The sequence below is a fragment of the Schistocerca nitens genome, chromosome 5 (genome assembly GCF_023898315.1).
Source record: "Schistocerca nitens isolate TAMUIC-IGC-003100 chromosome 5, iqSchNite1.1, whole genome shotgun sequence".
Lineage (NCBI taxonomy): Eukaryota > Metazoa > Arthropoda > Insecta > Orthoptera > Acrididae > Schistocerca > Schistocerca nitens.
In genome coordinates this window covers 255,697,912-255,722,298 of record NC_064618.1, presented here as the reverse complement: position 1 = coordinate 255,722,298, position 24,387 = coordinate 255,697,912, and the positions used below count along the sequence as shown (strand labels likewise).

General features: G+C 41.0%; 1 protein-coding gene across 4 annotated transcripts in view; it reads left to right on the top strand.

The window, feature by feature from the left end:
• LOC126259838 (retinol-binding protein pinta-like) overlaps window positions 1-22,721 on the top strand; it is a 66,789-nt gene extending 44,068 nt beyond the window's left edge. For 3 of the 4 annotated variants that reach the window (XM_049956895.1, XM_049956892.1, XM_049956893.1), the window contains 3 exons: window positions 1,214-1,319; window positions 19,113-19,209; window positions 21,675-22,721. In XM_049956895.1, the coding sequence (XP_049812852.1) occupies window positions 1,214-1,319; window positions 19,113-19,209; window positions 21,675-21,774 (303 nt within the window). In that variant the 3' untranslated portion in view covers window positions 21,775-22,721. The remainder of the gene's footprint in view (window positions 1-1,213; window positions 1,320-19,112; window positions 19,210-21,674) is intronic. The other variant, XM_049956894.1, reaches the window with a different exon arrangement.
• Window positions 22,722-24,387: the final 1,666 nt, after the last annotated feature.

Genomic DNA, 24,387 nt, shown 5'->3' with positions numbered 1-24,387 from the left:
TTTCCGAAACAGATTTTGGTTCAGTGTTTTGGAACAAAATATAAAAATATAACATGGAGAAAAAGAAAACCACTTATTAAATTTTGCTGAAACTGTAAGGTGGACAGTAATGGTTAAAGTCCCAAAGGTTTAAAAAAGTAAGAAGTGCAGTAGGGAACAGGAAAAAATATGTTGGTCTTGAACTTCGTAGGAAATAAATGTTGCCATGTTTAGAACTTTCCCCTAGCATAAGCAAGTTTTTGTTATTATGATATTTGTAAATGTAATTTCAACATAATATTTCCGTTTTTAAGATAGTGTATGGGGACATAGAGACTGAATCTGTAAATTCTCGAGTATTACAGTACTTCTAATATTCAGTTATTGTACGTATCTAAACGGTTAAAATGGAATACGAAAGCATTCCAAAATTGTTTATGACAAGTATTGGAGTGTTACAGTTAAATGCTTAACATTAACGTGTTTTTCAGGAGTTTCACAATTTCAAAATTAAATTTTCCCCGTACACAGTACTATTTGTATACCACCTTTTTTTGGTATTGTTACTATGGGGACATAGGTTTCTATTGTCACCATTCCAAACGTATACAAGGACGACAAAAATTTATGCACATATCCTTACGTCCTGCACTACATTTTAGCCCTCACATAGGCGATATCAACTAAATATACAGTATGACTGTTTCAATCATATTATTCGACTTCCGTTTTATCTCTAACTATAAGGTGACTATGTGAGAAAATTTTCATTAGGCGCAAAGCCAAGCACTTCACACTTCCACTCCGGTCTCACGTGGTCGTGATATAGATCTCATACGCTCTTCAGGAAGAATCTCAGCAGTTCCCTTAGACCATTTGAGGGAAGGATCAACTGTTGTTTTAATTACTGTGACTTTATTAAAACGAAAATTCCATCGTTACACTCTAGCAGGCTTTGTTGGCTCCTTCTTTATTGCGTCCTTGCAATAGGTTCTGTACTACCCTCGCGCTCGTTCATCCTAAAAGTCTCATGTTATGCGTCGTGTAACGGCATAAACTTGTCATTCCTGTCGAGAAGTGGGATACTAAAACAAATAACTTAAATTAAACGTGAACCACTTCACACAAGTTTTGCATTACTCTTTGTAATGCTGTATATAAATGTGGCACGCTCCTATTACAGTGACAGAAATTGTGTGAAGTCATTCACTACTAACGAATTACTTGCCTACAGATTCACGTCCATCTCCCGGGATCGCAAGAGTTATTCAAACATGTGGAGAGAGATCTGGTGCCTAACGAAATGGGTGGTACCGGTGGTGCTTCACGAGACCTGATGGGTGAGTATAACAACAGGCTAAATTTCACGCTCAGCTGACAGTAGGGCAGTAGGGGAGAAAAAATCTTAGGAGCCAAATCTTATATTTTAAGGAGACCGTTAGGTCTAGAACAGTAAGAAATGTCTGCAGCCAAGTAAAAATTTGGGCACGTAAATTAGTCGATTTTGTTAAAAAATAAATGCCAATCTTTAATGTTTATTATTTGAATCACTTTCGGTGGGTGAACTAACAAAAATTTGTGGAATTCAGCTACGGCAAAATCTACCGATATTCCTCAAACACGTGCACTCCCATAAAGCAGCAGACTACATTCATCTCAACCACACAGTAATGACATTGTGCTGAATACGATTAAGGCAAAGTAAAGGGTGTTTCAAAAGATACAGTACAATTTAAATGTGTCATATCATCCAAACTAATTAAAATATTCACACCACGTTTGGTTTATGTGAGGAACTATGTCACAAAATTTTTAAGCCATTCAATTAATTTCAGCACGTGCATCCGTGATAGCACGCACAACATCCAGCCTGTATTTAGGATCTATCCAAACTCGGCGCAACATATCCGCAACGAGTGCGGAAGAGGCAGCAACCATTTCGTTCCTTAAATCACTGGTATGGTTGACTGGCGTTTGGCCGACTCTGTTCTTGACACACCCTCGTAGAAGTCCTCCGGTGTAATGTGAGGCCAGGAAATTGAACCACATCTGTCTTACCAACAATCTGGAGTAACCTGGACTAGAACGTCTTGCACAGTCTAAGCGCAGTGTAGCTCTGCGCCATCTTCTTGGAAAATTACTGTGTCTTGGTGCTCAGCCAGCTGTGGTAAAGCAAACAACTCCTGCACGACATGATAATTGGTAGAAGCAACTGCTTTTTCTAAGAATAAAAGTGGTCCCGCGGTGCGATCAACCACCAAACCCACACCACACATTGACTTTCGGACTGGCACGTACCTCTTACGTCACATTATTCCCTTTGGTTGGGTCTCAAAAGCGAGACTTGTATTTGTTTCCCTTACATTACAGATGTAATTCTGATTCGTCGAAAAATGTTAAGTTATTTGCAAAATTTCCATCCTCCTCTTAAAGGTGAAGGACGTCCAAAGCGAACTGCATAGGTTGTGGCTTGTCGTCTGGTTTCAATGGGTGCAACTCCTGCAGTCGTTTCCGGAGGGCCTAGTGCACGGTCGTCATAGTGGTTTGCAGCTCCGGCGACGGCCTCCGAACAGACCTCTGCAGTGAACGTCGAAAAGCCAAACTGATCCGTTCTTGTCGGCTGCACTTGTTTGAGGTTATCAAATATGTTGCTTCATATCAACTCTTCATGTCTGCACAAAATTCCTGTACTGCCGGCGTTTCGACGTACGCGAAGGTGGGTGGTTCCTATGCCGTACTTAGCCGTTCTTTTGGGTCTCTTTGTCCGAACTGTTCTGAATAATCCACTCAAAACAGTAAGCTTTTTCTTTGTCATTATGCTTCACTCGCAACAATCTCCAACACACACAAACAAATGTTTATGAGTTTGTGTGTCACATAAGCTAAACATGGTGTGAATATCATAATTAATTTGCCTGCTATAACACATTAAAACTATAGCACACCTTGTATTTATTTGTTGACTCATTCAGTGTATGGTTTTTGAGGAAAATATGCTTGTGTGCCCTATAAGCCCTCCTTTCGCATTCTCAGTCTCCACCTGTACTTTCCATTACCACTATTGAGTGATTTGCCACATTAATTCGAAGACTGACTTGCAGATTAATCATTAACCGACTATCTGCACGTTTCGTTACTCACCTCTCTTTAATATTCTGCACTGAATGTATTTGCTGAGGCTGGCTTACTTTAGTTTAATATCTTGTGTTACAGGAAATTTTGGAAACAAAAGCTGCTTCCATAATAGACTGTATTGTTTGAATCGCTGAACTATCTTTAGTTCTTGTTACGTTACCGTGGAAGCTTATTTCCATGACACCCGAGAGTGTACTGCTAATACAGGTTCTACATTTGCAATAATACTCTGCAATTGACACTTAAGTACTTGGCAGAGTGTTTGTAGAACTACTTTTAAACTACTTCTCTTATTTTACTACAGTGGTCACAACCCTTAACACATGAGGGAGACATTAAAATATTTACGCATTCGGAGGGGAAAGTTCGTGAAAACAACTCACCGAATCGAAAAGCCCCTTGTTACAATGATTTCCACCCCATCCGCGACACTCTCTCCACTATTTCACTAAAATGCGAAACGAACTTCAGACGGACAATTATATTTAGGCTGTCTGCTCAGTCGGTTTTTTTGCATGTTCTGCGAATGAAAGAGTATCTTTGGTTCGCCTTCTCCACTCTATTCTCTAGGTGATGGTTCCAGTTTAAGTGGTTCATAATTGTAATCCACAAGAATTTAGTTGAATGACCACGTTTAAATTTGTGTTATTTATCGTGTAATTGGCTTCTTTTTGTACCAATGGTTCCACACCCACGTTTAGGATGAAATGCCACTTCCTGCACCATACATATATCTTGCCTAAATCATTTTGAAATTCGTTTTCGCCTTCTGGCGACTTTACTGGACAGAAAACGACATCCACATTTAAAACAATCTCAGGGTGCTGCAATATTGGTCTCATTAATAATTTATATGCATTAAGAAGAACGGAGGGTCTGTAACACTTCCTTGCAGAACCCCCGATATCACTTCTGGTTCAGATGACTTCTCGTCATTTACTAGGAACTGAATGTATAATTGTAAAATTTACTGTATAGTGAGACACTAGTTCGCTAATTTAGCATATCATAGTTCAGTGCTGGAGGAGTTAGTGACCGTAAATTTGCAGCTTCCCTAAGATACTATTTCGGACAATAACGAACAATACTTTTTCACTAAAATGTTCATGCCCGGTGCCAGATAGTTAGTCTGTTAACAGCCTGAAGTTACTCAACCAAAACTTTATTCTATACTCCAGAACTCAGAGGAATTTATACCACTTATTATAATCATATTGGACTACTAAACTAGACACCGTATTTTCCCATATATTCAATAGAAAAATCGGAAGATATCTCGCACAGTGAGCTGAGTTTATTAGTTAACTTAACACTCACTTAAAAATTGAGACGTGTTTTTCTACACAGCTTGACAAAAGCAGTGAAGCACCCACGAGTGGAGGAGGAAACGATGGGAAACCTTATTACCTGAGAGGGTATGTGGTTTTGTTTCACTCATTACAAAATCGAGTCAAATTTGCAAAGATCTCGGCAAAATGAGCCTGTTATCGGTATGACTTTGCACCCCTTCTCGCCTCGATATGTGAACTGACACGACTGGGGCTTTTCCGTAAGGCCATTGAATCCCTTCATGAGGTAAGATGGATCAGAACTGATGTAACTGGTCCTTTATGTGCAAGACACTGGCACTGTGTCGGAATCGCGTCAGGGTTGGTCCCACACACATTGTCTAGGAAACAGATCAGGGGATCTTGCTTGATGCAGGAGTACCTTAACAGCACACACAGTATACAGAGGCAAGTGCGATGTGTGGGCGAGCATTGTTCTCTTCAAATATGGCACCACGATACTGACGCATGAGACGCAACACATGTGGACGCTGGATCCCCGTGATTTACCATTGTGGTCTCACCGTTTTTTCTCTATCACTCTCAGCCATGAGCTAAAGGAGGCATGACTCCTGGACTAACAACGGTATGCGTCCACTAAATATTTATTACAGGTCACCACCACACACGTCGACAATGGTAACCTGAGGCAGTACGGAACCCCGATTCATCACTGTTCACAATGTGACGGCGTTCATCAACAGTCCATGCTTCCTCGTTAAGGCACCACACCAGACGCAGTCGGTGGATGGAAACCCCCTAGTTCGTCAGCTGCTAGGTGTCGACAGTGGTGTGGGATTACACAGAACATTGCAGGAAGTCCACAATTATTATTGTAAAAAAATTTGTACTACCGTGGTGGGTTCAGCAGAAGAAATTACTCTTACTATGGTATAACTTTCCAGCCATTCATACCAGCTTATGGTTAATATTGGTCATTTGACTAAAACTAGCAGGGAAGAGAATTGTGAAAATAAAGAACAGCTGTAAGTTCATTATGAATTTTAATAAAGTACTTTACTGGTGGTCGGATGGCAGGTGGAGGTGTGAAGTGGTTACATGTGCTCGGTGCACAGTTAGGTGACCTTCCCTTGTGATGGTCAGAAGTGGTCAATCGGAATACTGACGACCAGTACGCCTATCCTAGTTTTCACCTCCAGTCCAACATATAGCTACTGTCACATCTGAATGCCACAAAAACCTGAATATTTTGCACCATTCAACCAGCCGTCCAAAAGCCGATCCACATTGAGACCACATTCAGACTCTGTCGTTGGTGATGACGCTTTCACTCGAGTACCCAGCATCTCCGTGCCTTTCACAGTGATCACTCAACATTTGACGCTGTTTCCGTTTGCTATATGCATTACCAGACTTAGCAACAGCAGTAAACACGAGCAAGTAATGCACCCTGGTGGTCGTACTACATGTCACAGAGAACTGTAGCTCTAATCATGCACATACACGACGATGGAGTGTATGTGTACGCATTTACATAGGCATGTGGCCATGTCCTCTGAAAACTTCACTTCTTGGTCAGGCAGACTATATCTCGCCTGATAACCACTCTTCGTTCATACGCAAACTCGACTTAGTATTTGCTATTGAGTCTTTCTGATTGAAGAAAGACAGGGTTTTAAAGTCCGATCGGCTATGGAGCGGGAAGGGACGGGCCACAAACTCTTTTTTCAAGCTAACTACCACAGTACTCGCCAAAACAGATATAAGGAAACGACGAAAAGCTTAAACTAGGATAACTGGAAGGGGACCTGAAGCCCTTAAACATTACGGCGCTTGGATTACCTTAACCAACCCACTCTCTCTGTGTTTGAAGTTCGACGCAGTCATGACTAGATCTTCCAGTTCCCTTAAAAATCGCTTTTCTATTAAATTTATTTACGTAGTGGGATACAGATGGACTCTCCTTCTTCTTCTTCTTCTTCTTCTTCTTCTTCTTCTGATTTTCTCTAGCATTTATACCGTCTAGTCTGGAGTCCCCTCTTCCAGAATTTGGAAAATTTTATTTCATTATTTAACTTTGTTGCTGGACGGCCTTCCTGACACAACAGTCGTCAAGGTGACCTAAATTAGAAATATGGTGTGCACCATCTGTCTGCAAAACGTGTAAACTTTCCTCTGTATCTGATAATATTTTAACTCTGTGTATATCGCATTGTCTGGGCGGAATTTAGGGAGCAGCCGAGATTTGCCTAAACGAGCTTGGGATATCGCCCAAGAATCACACCCAGGATTGATGACATACTAGCCAATGGTCGTTAATCCTTCATGTAGATTCGATCCTGATTTGGTTCAACTACTTTTCCTGCGTGTTAGCGCTTGCGTGCTACGCTATATGAGCAAGACGGATAGAGATTGATTGTTAACCAAAAGTGCAAGATTTTATTTTCAAAATGTTTTAGCTACCATGGTGCTTTGAGATACTGGGAACGTTATCTAATAGAGACTTTATCGAGGAACAGTAAATTTCATTTATTCCCTACTTCATATTCCCCACTTTACATTTTCCTTTTCCACTGAGCTGATCTCACGGGTGTCAAACCAAGAGCCGAATGGCTCCTTATTCATGCACCTTACGAGGACGGAGGAGTTAATTTAAATCTGCATCCTGCGCCATCTTCTATTTTTCGAGTAACAAGTCATCATGAGATGCGTAAGATGTCTTTGGGTTTGCTGACGCATGAAGGAAAGTTCAGTAAATATTTTTATCAGAAGATCACACAGGCTACGAAATTTGATTAAATATAATTGCTCTAGACGGTCGAGTGCACAGTTTAAATGGTAGCCGCTTTCTCTCTTTTATACAAATATTATGTTAAAAACTCTACTTAAAATATTGCATCACCATATTTCACCTGTTTCACAAAGATGACAAATACTGTACAGTCTCGTCAGTAAATTCCACCTCTCTCGTGCCGTGTTAAATACTGCACCTAAAACTGGACCTTAACAATAAATTTATAGCTTATCTTTTATGCTTTACCCTGTTATTACTTTCAGTGTCATAAGTCAGAGAACCTAAAGTTGTATATGCTAATTACCGCTCTTGCAACTGTAATGAAAATCTTATTAAGAACAGGCACGTTTCTGTTTGTTCTAAAGCATCTTCAGTGGTGAGGTATTTTCGTTAATTACTCTGTTATACTTCTTTTACTGCGTGTATGTGTTGAAATTTAGCACACAGCACTTTAACTGCCCATAATATATTCAGTTGTCTGTGTTACCTGTGCTCTTTCAGCTTCTCAATACAGACATGTGAATATATTTAGTCCAGTGAAAGTGATATGTGCAAAATCCCAACACATACACGTGGAAGAAAAAAAAGGAATGAAATAAAGAACAAAAACCCTGGAAACTGCAGATGCTGTAGAATAAAGCGAAACCCATCTGATATTCATAAGACTTTCCTTACTGTTGAAAAGACAGTAATTGACCATACAACTTGTATATCTGCAACTATGAAAAAGAGGTTGAAAAACAAAGATAACATATAGAGCCGTGAGTGTCTGACAGTAGACTCACTTCAAGAGCTTATCTCAGGGGTTTGAGGATCACGCTTTTTTGTGTTAAACGAATTGTCAGTCTACAGCTAAACTGAAAGAAGTCTCAAGTGAAACAAATGAAACAAAATGTCTCATATTTTGTCTATTTTTCCCACAATCAATCAGATACAACACACATTTAATGTTTCTTACATGCCCACACATTCTCTAAAATCACAGTTAACAGTTTTCAAAATTTCACACCCACACACAATCATTTTCATTCATCTTCTTTCACACATTGGTGGCCCCAAGCTGTATCATATTCCATGATTCTTTTTCTTACGTTTTCACATATACAGTAAAATCACAATGTTTTATTACATTTTCATACAACAAAGAAGTTACAAATCACATTTCATGTCTTTTTAAATTTTCAATTAATTTATTTTTGTAAATTAGTAATGATTCACCAATAAACTCCTCTTTCAGTTACCCCATTCCCATTCTTATATACAAGTGGAATGTGATACACGTTATCTACAGGGAAACATGAGGTATCAGACCATGTAACTACATCATTCCTGGTGTCCTTGAAAATATTTGAGTTTTTGTATGATAAATTAAGCTATCCGTATCTGTGAAAAAACAGTTTTACTTGCTTTGCTGGAAACTTGTTCAGTACTTATCCATAAGAAAAGTCTAAGTTACGAGTCTATGAAATATCTAAAATCACCTTTCCTACTACTGTTGGTTTTTCAAATATTGCATTAAATATGTTTAATGATTGGTGAATTTTCGTTACAAAGAGCGCACCTTTGAAATTTTTTTTAATCAATTTAGCTGCTCTGTATCGCTCTTACCGCAATCTCGCTAGTTTCATGACCATCATTTTTCATACAGTTTGGATAGTTTTATCAAATACACTATTATTCATAAGTTCGACACCATTCTTCTCAAAATCATAGCTTGCAGTCATACATTTTCTTGCAATTATCTTTATGTATGGATTCGTCTAGGGACTCTGTCTTAGTGATATACCTTTAGGAGTCTTTTCTAACGTCATATGTTTAAAGAAATAAGCTACCGAGTATTTGAACACATCAGCATGCAGTAGCATGTAAATTTTCAGACATACACTCCAGGAAATTGAAATAAGAACACCGTGAATTCATTGTACCAGGAAGGGGAAACTTTATTGACACATTCCTGGGGTCAGATACATCACATGATCACACTGACAGAACCACAGGCACATAGACACAGGCAACAGAGCATGCACAATGTCGGCACTAGTACAGTGTATATCCACCTTTCGCAGCAATACAGGCTGCTATTCTCCCATGGAGACGATCGTAGAGATGCTGGATGTAGTCCTGTGGAACGGCTTGCCATGCCATTTCCACCTGGCGCCTCAGTTGGACCAGCGTTCGTGCTGGACGTGCAGACCGCGTGAGACAACGCTTCATCCAGTCCCAAACATGCTCAATGGGGGACAGATCCGGAGATCTTGCTGGCTAGGGTAGTTGACTTACACCTTCTAGAGCACGTTGGGTGGCACGGGATACATGCGGACGTGCATTGTCCTGTTGGAACAGCAAGTTCCCTTGCCGGTCTAGGAATGGTAGAACGATGGGTTCGATGACGGTTTGGATGTACCGTGCACTATTCAGTGTCCTCTCGACGATCACCAGTGGTGTACGGCCAGTGTAGGAGATCGCTCCCCACACCATGATGCCGGGTGTTGGCCCTGTGTGCCTCGGTCGTATGCAGACCTGATTGTGGCGCTCACCTGCACGGCGCCAAACACGCATACGACCATCATTGGCACCAAAGCAGAAGCGACTCTCATCGCTGAAGACGACACGTCTCCATTCGTCCCTCCATTCACGCCTGTCGCGACACCACTGGAGGCGGGCTGCACGATGTTGGGGCGTGAGCGGAAGACGGCCTAACGGTGCGTGGGACCGTAGCCCAGCTTCATGGAGACGGTTGCGAATGGTCCTCGCCGATACCCCAGGAGCAACAGTGTCCCTAATTTGCTGGGAAGTGGCGGTGCGGTCCCCTACGGCACTGCGTAGGATCCTACGGTCTTGGCGTGCATCCGTGCGTCGCTGCCGTCCGGTCCCAGGTCGACGGGCACGTGCACCTTCCGCCGACCACTGGCGACAACATCGATGTACTGTGGAGACCTCACGCCCCACGTGTTGAGCAATTCGGCGGTACGTCCACCCGGCCTCCCGCATGCCCACTATACGCCCTCGCTCAAAGTCCGTCAACTGCACATACGGTTCACGTCCACGCTGTCGCGGCATGCTACCAGTGTTAAAGACTGCGATGGAGCTCCGTATTCCACGGCAAACTGGCTGACACTGACGGCGGCGGTGCACAAATGCTGCGCAGCTAGCGCCATTCGACGGCCAACACCGCGGTTCCTGGTGTGTCCGCTGTGCCGTGCGTGTGATCATTGCTTGTACAGCCCTCTCGCAGTGTCCGGAGCAAGTATGGTGGGTCTGACACACCGGTGTCAATGTGTTCTTTTTTCTATTTCCAGGAGTGTATATCGGAAGACTCTCAAAAATTTCTTAAATTTTAATAAATTCCACACCCTGCTAGTTCTTTGCTTCTTATCGTCTGTTATAGCTTTACCTGCTAATAAACTTAATCTTCTCAATTAGAGGCAAATGATCATCTAGAAATTATGAGTCATTACGCACATACTCAAATGGAAATACATCCTTCTGACTAAGTAAATTAATTTCGTATTCGACAGGATAATATGGCTTTATTCCTTTGAGCTCATGTTACTTCAATTAAGATGCACACTTTTCGAGAAAACATATCAAATATTTAAGTTAATCTATAAATCAGATATTTATGGCGCATCTCCTCTATTGATGCACTACTGCAAATAGAATGAAAACTGCTCCTTTTACAGCAATAAACAGGCGAGTAGGCATATAACAGAAGGGAACTAGTGTCTCGACATATCTGGCAGTTTAAAAGACAAAAAACATGTTGTGGTATTCGCACTTTTTTACTTGTTAGTACAGGGTGTCCGACATAAAAGAGTTACGCCTAATGTACTGGTTAATCTTCTCTAGTGAAGTGCCAACACTGTCTCGAAAGTTGACTACAACTGTATTTTATTAGAAAGTTGAATGCAGCCGTGTTTCGTGCGTCAGTTTTTGTGAGAAACTCGTATTGTTGAGTTGTTATAAAAATGCTGCAGTTTGCATTAGACTAGTTAATTGATATTGTGGAGTGTTACAGAAAGACAGTCTCCACCAAGGAATGTACCGTAAATAAATGTTTCAAGCGAAATATGCTAATAGGACCCTTCCCACAACCAGCACTTTTATTAGTACCCATGTCATGTAATACAATGCATCGTGTCAAATTAAGTAACATGATACCTGATGTACCTTATGCAATGTCTTACAATATGACACATGCCATCATGTCATCTAACGCGGCATTTGTCACGTAGTGCAATATGAAATAGCGTGTCATAAAAGTTTAGGATTCATACATCCTCACATGGGACACTTCCTATTGATGCCCCCTCAGTCTCTGATACTTCCTATTGTAGATGCAGCCCCCCACCCCCTCTCTTTAGAAGCACATAAATTTGTGTCTATTTGTTGCTACATCCTTTGCCAGATATGTAGCAGTGGGTGGATTTGGGGAGAAATGGTCCCCTCAGGAGAAAAATCAACCGCTATGGTCAAATCAAAAAACTGTTTTAGCGTCCCCTGAGGAACAAATCCACCGTCAGATATGTTATCCATACACATAAACGTTTTTAGCTATTACATGTATGCTCTTCAGCCATATAATATTATAATTTAATATGGCTGGCGAATCTTCTAGACTTAAGCGTGCAGGTGCGCCAGCACCTTGCAGCTAAGACAGCTCACTGTACTGGGGAATGATTGTTAACTCGTAAAAATCTCGAATATATCAAGACGTTTTCAGTCAAATGTCTTTGAGACTATTAAACAAATCGAAAAGCAAATTCCCGTCTTTCACATACCTATCTCTGCCCAGAACTTATTCACCTTTTTTATACTACGGTAGGAGCATTTTTCATACTCCTTCCCAACCTTTACTCTACCATGATTGTGATGTTCGACCACCATAGCTTGGCAACCGATGTAAATTTTTTTTGACTGGGCAGATTACTGATACAGTATAGGTTTCTTTATTGTCTCTCGAGTCGTGTTGCTTATATCGTGGCAATGGATAAAGAACAACAGGAACGCCATTAATTTCATGTCTTTGTCTACCCTCGTACAAAATTTCGACTGATTCACACAAGTTTGAAACCTATGAGTGGCACGCACATAAAAACTCAGAAAAAACTTTTTGTTGTACGTAAAATTGAAATGAAGCAACATTACTGAAAGGGAGTTTGGAATTTTTTGTAAGAAAGCATTTTTTATTTATTTCGTTCACTTTTGACCGTTTCCACGCATGCACGTATAAAAGAATTGTACGTGCTACATTTAACTCCATTTCAAACCACCACATGTCGACAACTAATGAAGACTATTGGACAAAAGAAAATTTACTTTTGGCTTCGTCTATGTATCTACCTTCGGGCAAAGTTTGAACTGATTCGTAAAAATTTCAAGTACAGAAATGGCGCACTTGGTAAACGTGATTTGTGCATGTCTTCACGTAAAATTCCAACGGCGCAAATACAGATGAAGTCATTAACTAAGCATTAATTTCAGCCCAATTAAAATCTTTTGCAAAAGGAATTAATCGATTCGTACAATTTGCCTGGGCGCCGGTTCTGTTCGTCATTCAGAAGTTCCTTAATGTACTGTAACATAGCTACAGCAAGACGGATGTTCAAATCGCTATACAAATGACTAACCAAAAACTTTTTACCTCTTGTTCGTAGCTCAAATAGGAACCGACCCCCAGGAGTCCCCACCCCCACCCCCCCTCCCTCCTGCAAACCGAGATACTGCGTGCCGTCTTTTTATTGATATTTGTTAAAGCACTTATCCGAAGTAACGATACCCTTCTCAACGTATGCGATTTCTATTGCTCCATATTCGATGGTAGCAGAGGAATGTGGCGTGGATTTGTTTACATTTTACGTTGCCATCGGTCATCGTTGGTTCACATAGGTTTGAGATCAAGGAATGACCATCTTAATAGTCTGATTATGAAATAGGCTAAGGTAACAAAAAGTCATAGAAAAGCGATATATACAGGTGCCAGTAGTATCGTGTACCCAAGGTATAAAAGGGCGATGCATTGATGGAGCTGTCATTTGTACTCAGGTGAAAACGTTTCCGACGTGATCATGGCCCCACTAGGGGAATTAACAGCCTTTGAACGCGGAGTGGTAGTTGGAGTTAGACGCATGGGACGTTCCACTTTGGAAATTGTTAGAGAATTCCATATTCCGAGGTCCACAGTATCATGAGTGTGCCGAGTACACCATAATGCAGGCATTACCTCTCACCACGGACAACGCAGTGGCCGACGGCCTTCACTTAACGACCAAGAACTGCGGCGTTAGAGTAGCGTTGTCAGTGCTAACAGACAAGCAACACAGTGTGTAATAGGCAGGACGTACGACGAACGTATCCGTTGGGACAGTGCGACGAAATTCAGCGTTTGTGGTCTTTTGGGCTTTGGCAGCAGATGGCCGACACGAACTCCTTTGCTAACACCACGACATCGCCCTCAGAGCTTCTCGTGGGGTAGTGACCGTACCAGTTGGACCCTGTTGTCGTTGTTGTAGTCTTCAGTCCTGAGACTGGTTTGATGCAGCTCAGACGATTGGAAGAAAGTGTTCTGGTCAGACAAGTCTCAAATTTGGTTGGTAAAAGTAGATGGTTGGCTTAGAGTGTGGTGTCGACCGACGAAGCGATGGACATAAGTAGTCTACAAGGTATTGTGCAATTTGGTAGTTGCTCCATAATTGTGTGAGCTCTGTTTACATGGGATGGACTGAGTCATCTGGTCAAGTGGTTATGTTCGGCTACTTGGAGACCATATGTTGCCATTGGCGGACCCCATGCCCCCGAGGAAAGATGGAAATTTTACTGGATGACATTGCGCCGTGTCACAGGACCACAGCTGTTTACGATTGGTTTGTAGAACATTCTGGACAATTCTAACGAATGATTGGGCCACTCAGATCACCTGATATGAACACTATCGGACACGTATGGGACATAATCGAGAGCTCAGTTATAGCCCACAACCAATACCATCAACACTTTCACAATTATAGCTGGTTCTAGAGGTAGCATGGCTCAATACTTGCACAGGGCACCTTCAACGACTGACTCAGTCCATGCCACGTCTAGTTCCTGCGCTACACCGGGATAAAGAAGGTCAGACACGGTACTCGTGGGGGGGGGGGGGGGGGGAGGGGGGTTCCCATCACTTCTGTCGCCTCAGTGTATACCGCTACTTAAACGCTAGTCGGACAACATACATTTGCAGCATACCTACATTGATCAATAAAATGGTAGTGACTTTTATGTTTCACATCTCCTTCCATAAATGGTTATCGGCAAATATAACAGACATCTGCTGTCTAGAACATTAATTCTTCTTCTGGACTCATGTCCATCTTTCTATTTTGCAACAAAAAATCATTAATAGCCTCAACAATCACGTACAGCTGTTCAGTGGACGAAATCTTGGACTCACTACCTCTGTACAATTTAAATTCTGAATATCCTTCATGGTACGTACAGTGTATACTGAATGGTGCATTAGATGTATTTGGTTAGAATAACAACCAGAGTTGCTGCTGATATCGTAAGTAGCAACTCTTTCTAGCATGCATTTTGCATTAGCATAAATTATAAAGGGAACTAATCGTTAAAATTAGTAAATTTTATATACTCATTCCCTCCATACTGTTGATACTGCTGACTGGCTTAAACTTCACACAGTCAAGAGTGTACTCTAATTTTTCCAAGTATTGAACATAATACAAACAGCGCTCACATACGTCAACTGAGCTACGATGTGGGGTAATGCTGTTACATGCGTGTTTGTCAAGGCTTTTTATCTGACAGAAATGGTATGTAGCTGTATTAGCTATCACTAACATTAATGAGTTTATGTTTGCTTAGTGACATGTAACGGTGCAACACGAAATCCTTCCTTAATTTCGTTTTGCACAACCATGCACTCACAATGAGAATACTGGACATTAACAGAGGTACTTTTGTTCTTTTTTTCCAATATGTACACTTACTTCAGCTCTGTAGGAAACATTATTTTAGCAATATTTAATTTGATTGCATATGGAAAATAGACACCCATTGTGTATCCTTATTTACAGGATTTAAACCTGTTACAATTGTCTATTTGAAACAGGTGTTGTTGTGTATGTCAAAATTTATCACTGCATTTATTAGCTATCACTTTCGCTAGTTTTGTGTAGAGTCTTGCATAAAATCCTTCATTTGAATCAACATGCAGTTGAACTATTTCTTTTTATTTCCAACCATGACATCTCTCATCAAAAATCCCACTTTCCTTTTTAGTGATTAGTCACAAGTTCTGAACAGCGAGTCAAGGCTTGTTCCAATAAGTCAAATGCTTAAGCATCAAGTTCAGACTTGCTAAAGTCAGCTGAGGACTTCCCATTGTTTGCTGAGCCTGCAATATTTTAATTTCATCCTAACTATATACGACGGTAGTATCTGTTCCTGGAAGAACAGTTACCGTGGTTGACCATGCAGCTTTGCTAGAAATGAAATGATAACTAAATGGACACCCTAGCTGCAAACAGGCGTTCATGTACTTCATTGGGGACATGTTGAAAATGTGTGCCCCGACTGGGACTCGAACCCGGGATCTCCTGCTTACATGGCAGACGCTCTATCCATCTGAGCCACCGCGGGCACAGAGGATAGTGCGTCTGCAGGGACTTATCCCTTGCACGCTCCCCGTGAGATCCACATTCCCAACATGTCCACACCACTACATTAGTAGTGTGCCTAATAGATGTTTGCCCATCATACTCATTACTCGTGGCAGATTAATCTACCAAGTCCCGTACGAGTTCGGGCGTAGCGTGTGCGTTCGCACAAGAAGGTCAATGGCCGGGAAGCCATATTTTAACTATATACGACGGTAGTATCTGTTCCCGGAAGAACAGTTACCGTGGATGACCATGCAGCTTTGCTAGAAATGAAATGATAATTAAATGGACACTCTAGCTGCAAACAGGCGTTCATGTACTTCATTGGGGACATGTTGAAAATGTGTGCCCCGACCGGGACTCGAACCCGGGATCTCCCGCTTACATGGCAGACGCTCTATCCATCTGAGCCACCGCGGGCACAGAGGATAGTGCGTCTGCAGGGACTTATCCCTTGCACGCTCCCCGTGAGATCCACATTCCCAACATGTCCACACCACTACATTAGTAGTGCGCCTAATAGATGTTTGCCCATCATACTCATTACTCGTGGCAGATTAATCTACCAAGTCCCGTACGAGTTCGGGCATAGCGTGTGCGTTCGCACAAGAAGGTCAATGGCCGGGTAGCCATATTTTAACTATATACGACGGTAGTATCTGTTCCCGGAAGAACAGTTACCGTGGATGACCATGCAGCTTTGCTAGAAATGAAATGATAATTAAATGGACACCCTAGCTGCAATCAGGCGTTGATGTACTTCATTGGGGACATGTTGAAAATGTGTGCCCCGACCGGGACTCGAACCCGGGATCTCCTGCTTACATGGCAGACGCTCTATCCATCAGAGCCACCGCGGGCACAGAGGATAGTGCGTGATAGGCGCACTACGAATGTAGTGGTGTGGACATGTTGGGAATGTGGATCTCACGGGGAGCGTGCAAGAGATAAGTCCCTGCAGACGCACTATCCTCTGTGCCCGCGGTGGCTCAGATGGATAGAGCGTCTGCCATGTAAGCAGGAGATCCCAGGTTCGAGTCCCGGTCTGGGCACACATTTTCAACATGTCCCCAATGAAGTACATCAACGTCTGTTTGCAGCTAGGGTGTCCATTTAATTATCATTTCATTTCTTCCTAATATGAATTTAATTATTTAACAATTTTGATGCGTCTTAGCGTAAGAACTGCAATAATAGACTTTTCACAGATTATTTATTGCTGACCAGTTCATACATCAGTTAACACAGAGAGGAAATCAAAACCAAAAAGTCACTCCTGCAATGTAATATAGAACAATCAGGCTGTCACGGTATTCTGATAACTAACAGGGGTACATGACTGAGTAAGCCACGCTTACTTGTACTGTTAACCTTACCTAATCGTTCTTATTATGCATTTACTCACACGCTGCACTCTCATATATGAAAATTTATTAAGCTTTGCATTCAAAGAACGGCACTCTGGGTGATTTTGGTACACCATCAAATGAAGAACAAACTAAGAATGTGAATGGAAATACGTTGCTGAGGCCGTTTTTCTCCAGTTTGGACGGTGTTCATTAGTTACAACAATTATGCACAGTAGCACTCATCGAAATTCACTGAGCTTACATGAGCAAAAACTAATTTTGATTGACAGGACACTTCCACCACCTTAGCCAAAATATCTACTCATGTATAAAATCACCACAACACTGCTGCTCTGTGCCCTTTCCACTCTTTGCCTTGCTATGCGTGTCTAGAAACGAAGCACCAGGATAGTTTTGTGGCAACTAGGTCAGTAGTGATGGTCTATTAACCACAGTGAAACAGTATACAAGCAAACAATCAACATGGACTAACTTATGGGCTGTAGGCTGAGTGATGGCTTACGACGTCTCGTAAACTTGGTTCATTGCACTAACTTGATCTAAGGCTGAAAAATATTGTTACCACCAAAGTACGCTGTCACAACACTAGATGAAACCACTGTCTACGTGACTGTACATATTCAGACTCGGCTGACATAAAATTGACAAGTAAGATGCTTATTGGCAACTGAATTGGGATTGATATTTGATGTAGGTCCTGCTGCAGAGAATACCACATGATCTGTCATCCACATTTATCACTTCTTGAAGTACTGTAACGTAGGACAAGCAACTTTAGTAATATTTTCCCTTACTGTAATATAGTGTCCTATATTGTTTCATCCTATAGGGTTTCTTTCCGAAATCTAATTGAAGTAATGTCTTCTTAATACTACCTCTCAAAAACTGTTAATTCTGGGTATACTATTTTTCCTTTCTTGGGGTTCAAGGCCTGTCATAGACCCATCTTCTTGTAGCCAAGGGGTTTCCGCCCCATCAAACTGCATCTAAATTCTAGTTCTGCCTATCACATTGTTACGCAAACCATCCTGAAAACTTCCCAATATTGTGCTCTGAGCCCCCACAATGATGAAGTTCGATTCTCAGATGATTAGACGCCCCACGGCATGACAATGGGTGCATTTAGCTATCGCTTAATACAGCAAATTCTAATCCCAGTGCTTAATTAAAATTGACATAAGTGTTGATCTATAGTCTGATCACAATGCAGTTTTTACCAATCTATCAGAAGTAAAATATGCTACACATAAATGTTGTTTTCCAATCTCCTTTCTCATTTTAATGGGCTATCATGATTCCAAACGTAAATCGTCGGGAATGAGCGAGGTCAGTGACATTACATATAAATGACACGTCTTTAGTCGACTCAACTCCACTGACAAGAAGACCAAGCTGTGTTAGAAATGAAATTCCAGAAATGTTTTATAGAAACATCATTTTTAATCAAGCATTAATCATATATTCCTAACATAACTGGTATGACTAGAGGTTATGATAAACAATTTAGCATTTTTAAAACATCTAAACCAGTGAACATAACTGTCTGACGACAATGTTACCTTTCCATATGTCTATCACAATAATTTTAAAATGTCGATTCTATGTAGCTGCAGTTTGCCAGTCATCTGTGATTCACAAAATGCACATCTATAATGTAAATAGTACGATTGTTGGTCATAACAATAAATGTGGCATTATTAAATGGCAATGGGCAGAAATGTGTGACTAAAATGTTCCACTTCAATTTACCTATCAATATTGTACAAAGTCTCCTTTTGTTCATCAAGCCCCACTCATTTGTATAAGCTACACGCATCCCATAAGTAGTACGATTTCGCATAGTTTCTGATTTACCCTAACTTAGTGATTCGAGACTTTTCTGCAGGTGACTGTGCTCTGCCTGATTTAGTCGCCTTGTGGCGGATCACTGAATCTCACCTGTGTAGTGGATCATCGTATATCCGTCGGATCGATTTGAAGCGGTCAGTGTGTGTCTTGTACCATATTTCATGTAAGATGTTAGTTCTCTTGACGTCTTTAGACGTAAAAAAGTTTCACTGAGATCATTTTATAAGATCTATTCATTCCTGATACATGAATTTTTATTGGAACTCATTCCTGTTAAATACACTATAATAAATATGTGGGAATAATGTATTGCCAGTATATTTCCGAATTTTGACAGACTTTTAGTGGTGTAGAAGCTACAGTGTTGTAACAAGTACACGTATTTTTTACAGAACTTTTGGATTTAGTGTATCACTTCGCATATCAACGAAGTAATAATGTTTTAGAAGTATGTGCCGTTCTGTACTTTAATATTACTTTAATGTCAGCAGTGTCAGGTGTGAACTCTAGAGTTTGTGGACCACATGCACTTAAAGGTTCTTTATCTTACGGCACTGAATGTAAATTAAAAGGAAACTGTATAGGATCATGATACATTGAATTCACTGATGAAGCAATAATGTATTTGAGATTAATATTTTAGCGAGGTATAAAAACAATTATTAATGGCTTTGGTTACAAAAAACAACTGTAAAGCACTCTCTCACTCAACAATCAATTAAAAATTGCCAAGGTGACCACACTATGCCCGCTAAAATGACCTGTCAGCTGACCATTATTGCCTGGCCAGTACTGTCCAGAGTAAGGGCAGTCATTCTATCAGTTGACCATTTCCATAAACAGTAGCATCTAGGGTACTGACAGGTACCTCGTAAATGTACTCTCATTGCCTGTCAGCCACTCCCCCCCCCCCCCCCCCCAACCAATAGTAACCAAGGTAATGAAGGATACGTTGTCAACTGATCATCATGGACAAACTCAGGAGTATCCATTGTAATGGAGATTACTCCGTAAACTGACCATCGCTGCCGCATCGAATAGCATCTAGGATGGTGGCAGTCATCCAGACAATTGAGCATTATTGCCCTCAAATAAGTATAGTGTGTGTACATGTGAGTGTGTGTGTGTGTGTGTGTGTGTGTGTGTGTGTGTGTGTGTGTGTGTGCGTGAGTCTTGTTTGTTTGCTTACGTATTTATGATGTGGAAATAGCGTCAATTACATAGCTATAGCTTCGTGTCTTGTTGATAAATAATTCACGTACTTTGGATACTTTTGAGCATGATGCTAGTTTATGCTAAATTCGAATCATTCAGAGACTTCTGGACATGAAATCCTCTTGGACCGTATTCTCTGCGAGACTACAAAGCATAACTGCCATTTTGGAATTTTTAAAAAATTCCGTCCATTTTAAATAGCACAATAGGTCTAGTTCGTCATCTAGAATTCTTTCTGTTAAAGGTCCTTCAACCATCAGCCCTCATTTTGAAATACCAACCACCACCATTTTGCAATTTTTCAATTTCCCGACAGCGCCATCTTGCAGTTTTCCAATGTACATCCACCGCCACTTTGTTTTAACTGCAACTGCAAGTAGGGACTAGCAGTGCAGATTTAACTGTGCACTGGAATGTCCATAGCCATTCTACTTGATTCACCGCTGCTACCTATAAATTGCCTAAAATTTATACCTTTGGGCTCTGAAATCGATGGCATGTACGTTTTCCAACATTATGGATGAGATAAAAAGAGAAACGACATAAGCTATATGAGAAATATAAAGTTTTGCATCTCTTACTAACATCTTTATTTATCTTGTTACTGGATATTTGCATTCACGACCATGAGCACTCCATGTACTCAAGGCACATCATTGAAACAAGCGAAGGTTTCTCTTTGTTTTGGTTTCAATTGCGTATTCTATTTTCTAGGCATCTGCCACCTGTCATATGAATACTAAATGGCATCCCATGTTAAAGTAAGCAATATGGGCAAACAGCCCAAATAACAAAGTAAAAAAGGCCAAAAATTATTTCCAAATACGGGAGTGCAAGTAGAAAGTAGCAGAGTTAACGTGGTTACGAAGTTTACAATGCTGTGTTCAGTATGTCTGTCAAATAAAGTTCAGCATTTTCTCTGCAGAACAGGGAGACTGTATGGCAGTGTGTTTGAGGTATGCAGAAACTTAAGAGCTCATCAACTTCATTTGAGTGTTTCTACCTCGTTGTACCAGCAGTGTGGCGTTAAAATGACTATTGTAAGAACAATCATTCCAGCTATAATAACGTCAATATAGAAAATGAAAATCAGAATATGATGAATAAATATTTTAACGCCGTTTCTCCAAATATATGAGACTTATATCTTAACCACAACAGTCATCCTAACCTCATCTGAACACGACCAGAAGAGTGACCATTAGAATAGTGTGACAACTATCCTACAATGCTGGCATAAAATCCGTATTTAACATTACTAATAATGATAAGTCAATTTAAAAATTATATTACAAACTAGAAATCTAAACCAGTTATACTGCTATTTAAACGCTAGTCAGACAACATACAACTGACTAATACGTATCTAACGTTAATGTTACAGGTGGCCTCATGGATCGGATGGTAGCACTCAGGGACTGGTACAGGGAAGAAGACAAACACGTAGTGGACGAAACCAGAAGACCAGCAGACAGCCAGTATGATTACGAACTTTTCGGCGTGGACGGGTCCTTCAAAAAACTGCAGGTGGACTGACCGAAACGGTTTCTTCATGTCAATTTTCTTCGCGATTCTTATAGTACTGTGATCAGCACTAGTCACGAGTAGATAACCTCTTGATTGATTTTGCATGTTTTATAAGGTCCCATACTGTGGTTTCAGGGGCTTCTGCAATTCGATTTGGTATTGTGTTGATATTATTTTAACTGCATATTTTCTTACTTGTTAAGAGTTCGGAGAAATGAGCATTTGTGATTGTTAGCATTAAAGTGATGTTGTTAAAAGAACCATACTGACTGAAATTCAATATCCTGCTGCTATAAACCACATTTCCGATTTTAATTGTTCTGTACTGAAAATAAACCTGAAAAAAGGTATTGCTCATATAGTACTTATTTTTTTAGTTTAGTTTGAGATAGCATGAGGGATGTACCCTACATGAGCTGTTTCAGTTGAACTACTAACAGATGTAACTATAGCGAACATATTGTGTAATATAATGATCAGATATAGTGAAAGAATTGTAAAAACCGTGAGGGGCATGGGTAGAGCCAATGTTTGACAGTTCATTGTCATCTGAGTCAAATACATATGTCAGCAGAGAGTGCTCGCCGGGAGAATTTGGCTCTTTTGACGTGTCAGTGGGTGCTTGTTACAACAGAACACTAACTAATGGGTCATGGTCGGATGTGTTTTATGTGTGCATCTCAAAATGTTAAATACTGTTGAAAAGACCAATATAACCTGAGTGTTCAGTTGTCAAAATGGGAAAGAAGTGCTGTAAGATCAAGACAGTACAGTAAAGATATCAACAGCCGGCACAGACACCAAAGTGTGCACAGCATCATATTTATCTACATACTTGCTTGACGTATTCTTAATGTATGAGTGGATGTTATTGTTTCATCAAATATAACTTCCTCAAAGATAACCACATGTCTTATTTCTATGTATCTTTTGTATATTTGTCACATTTTAATTTCTGGCATTATGATACCATTCCATCTATTTTAAGGTCTTGATGTGTTGTATATATGTTGTGTGTTTATTTATTTATGTTGCTTTATGATAGGCGGGATTGTTTGTGGAAGTCATCAATTGTATTTGACGTGCTGAGGCACAACTGATAATGTCACTTCCCCTTTACACACGCAAAGTGGACAAGTGAAGTCAATATTTTATTATTGTGGATGTGATATTTCTTTTTATGAACAGGAACTGTGTGACTGATAGACCAGGTGTACATAGACAAACCAAACGAAAAATCTGCTAATCTCAAACTTCTGTGCCAAAATCTTAAAAGTCCAAGAAGTTGTGTAATAGTTCACTGCCCAGAGCTGAGGATGAGTGGGACGTGTAGGCTGCTACAGGTATGCGAGACACGCCGAAAACCCCGACAAGCACAGCTTCACTGAAGGGGATGTCAGACTCCGGGTCATCCCATTTAAAGTCTAATTTACAACATTGGGGATGCTGCCGAACAACAAGTAGCTGGGGGGCAACTGAGCAAAGCACAGGCAGTAAAGTTGCAAACAAACAGGCTTATTGCTGCGTGGATACTTTTTTCACTATTCAGGCATGCAGACAAACATTTGAAGCAATGTATGGTGGTGTATTTTTTGTAGGGGAGATTGCTGCCAGTGTGATTGCCACAGTGAGGAACAGCGTCAGAATATGACAGGACTTCCTGTGTTACACGCTGTCCACTGCGAAATCTGAAATTTTCACTCTGAAGCCTGGGAGGCACTGTTACATGGCATCGTTCACTGGGTGGTGTTGCAAGTTGCACCCACTGATGACGAAGGATTTGTAATAGAAAGACAACAGAGTGAGGAAAATGGAAGAAAACTATGAATCAATTTGAGAAGGGGAGACAGAGGTGACTAAGAGATCACAGAGTAAAGAGACAGGGGCTAGTCAGTACATCAGTCATTTCAAGCGATTGAGCAGCAGCTAAACGTATGGGAGAGTCAATAGACATCTAGCACACAGATGGTCAGTCGTCAGTGAGTATAGGAAGGGACAGTAAGCTGACAGAGGTGAGAGGGGGTGCAGGCAGTCCAAGCTATCAGAAGAGACAATGAGTTTTTCTTGGGGCCTGCCAATCTGTTGTCGACTCAGTCTTTGCACTTCGAACCATATCATAGCTCCGATCTCTATGGTCAGTTTGTGCTCCATGCCGAATGTATGACGATTTAAGCATGTGACTGCATATCCTGGTCCGACCTCAGCCTCCAAACATTAAGCTAACTGCACTTATGTGTGACAATTACCGCAGACAATAGTTGTCAGGAGACCAATAACAGGAACATCGCAATGGCCACTGAGCACACAATACCCGAAAGGGATGAAATTGACAAGCACAGGAGAAAGGACAAATGAATCCATCCAAGCTGTCGAGGAAAAACTGTGGATCACAGAAGTTGGAAGCTGCCAGCTGTCAACCTGCCGCCACACAAATAATGCGGTGGAGTCACTTCGTTGTGCTGACCCTTCATTTGCCACACGCATGTTCATTCATTCGTTGAGTGAAGAGACGAGACAGTTCATCCGTCCCCATTTCTTATCTGTTATTGAGTCTTGTCCATTTTCAGGTA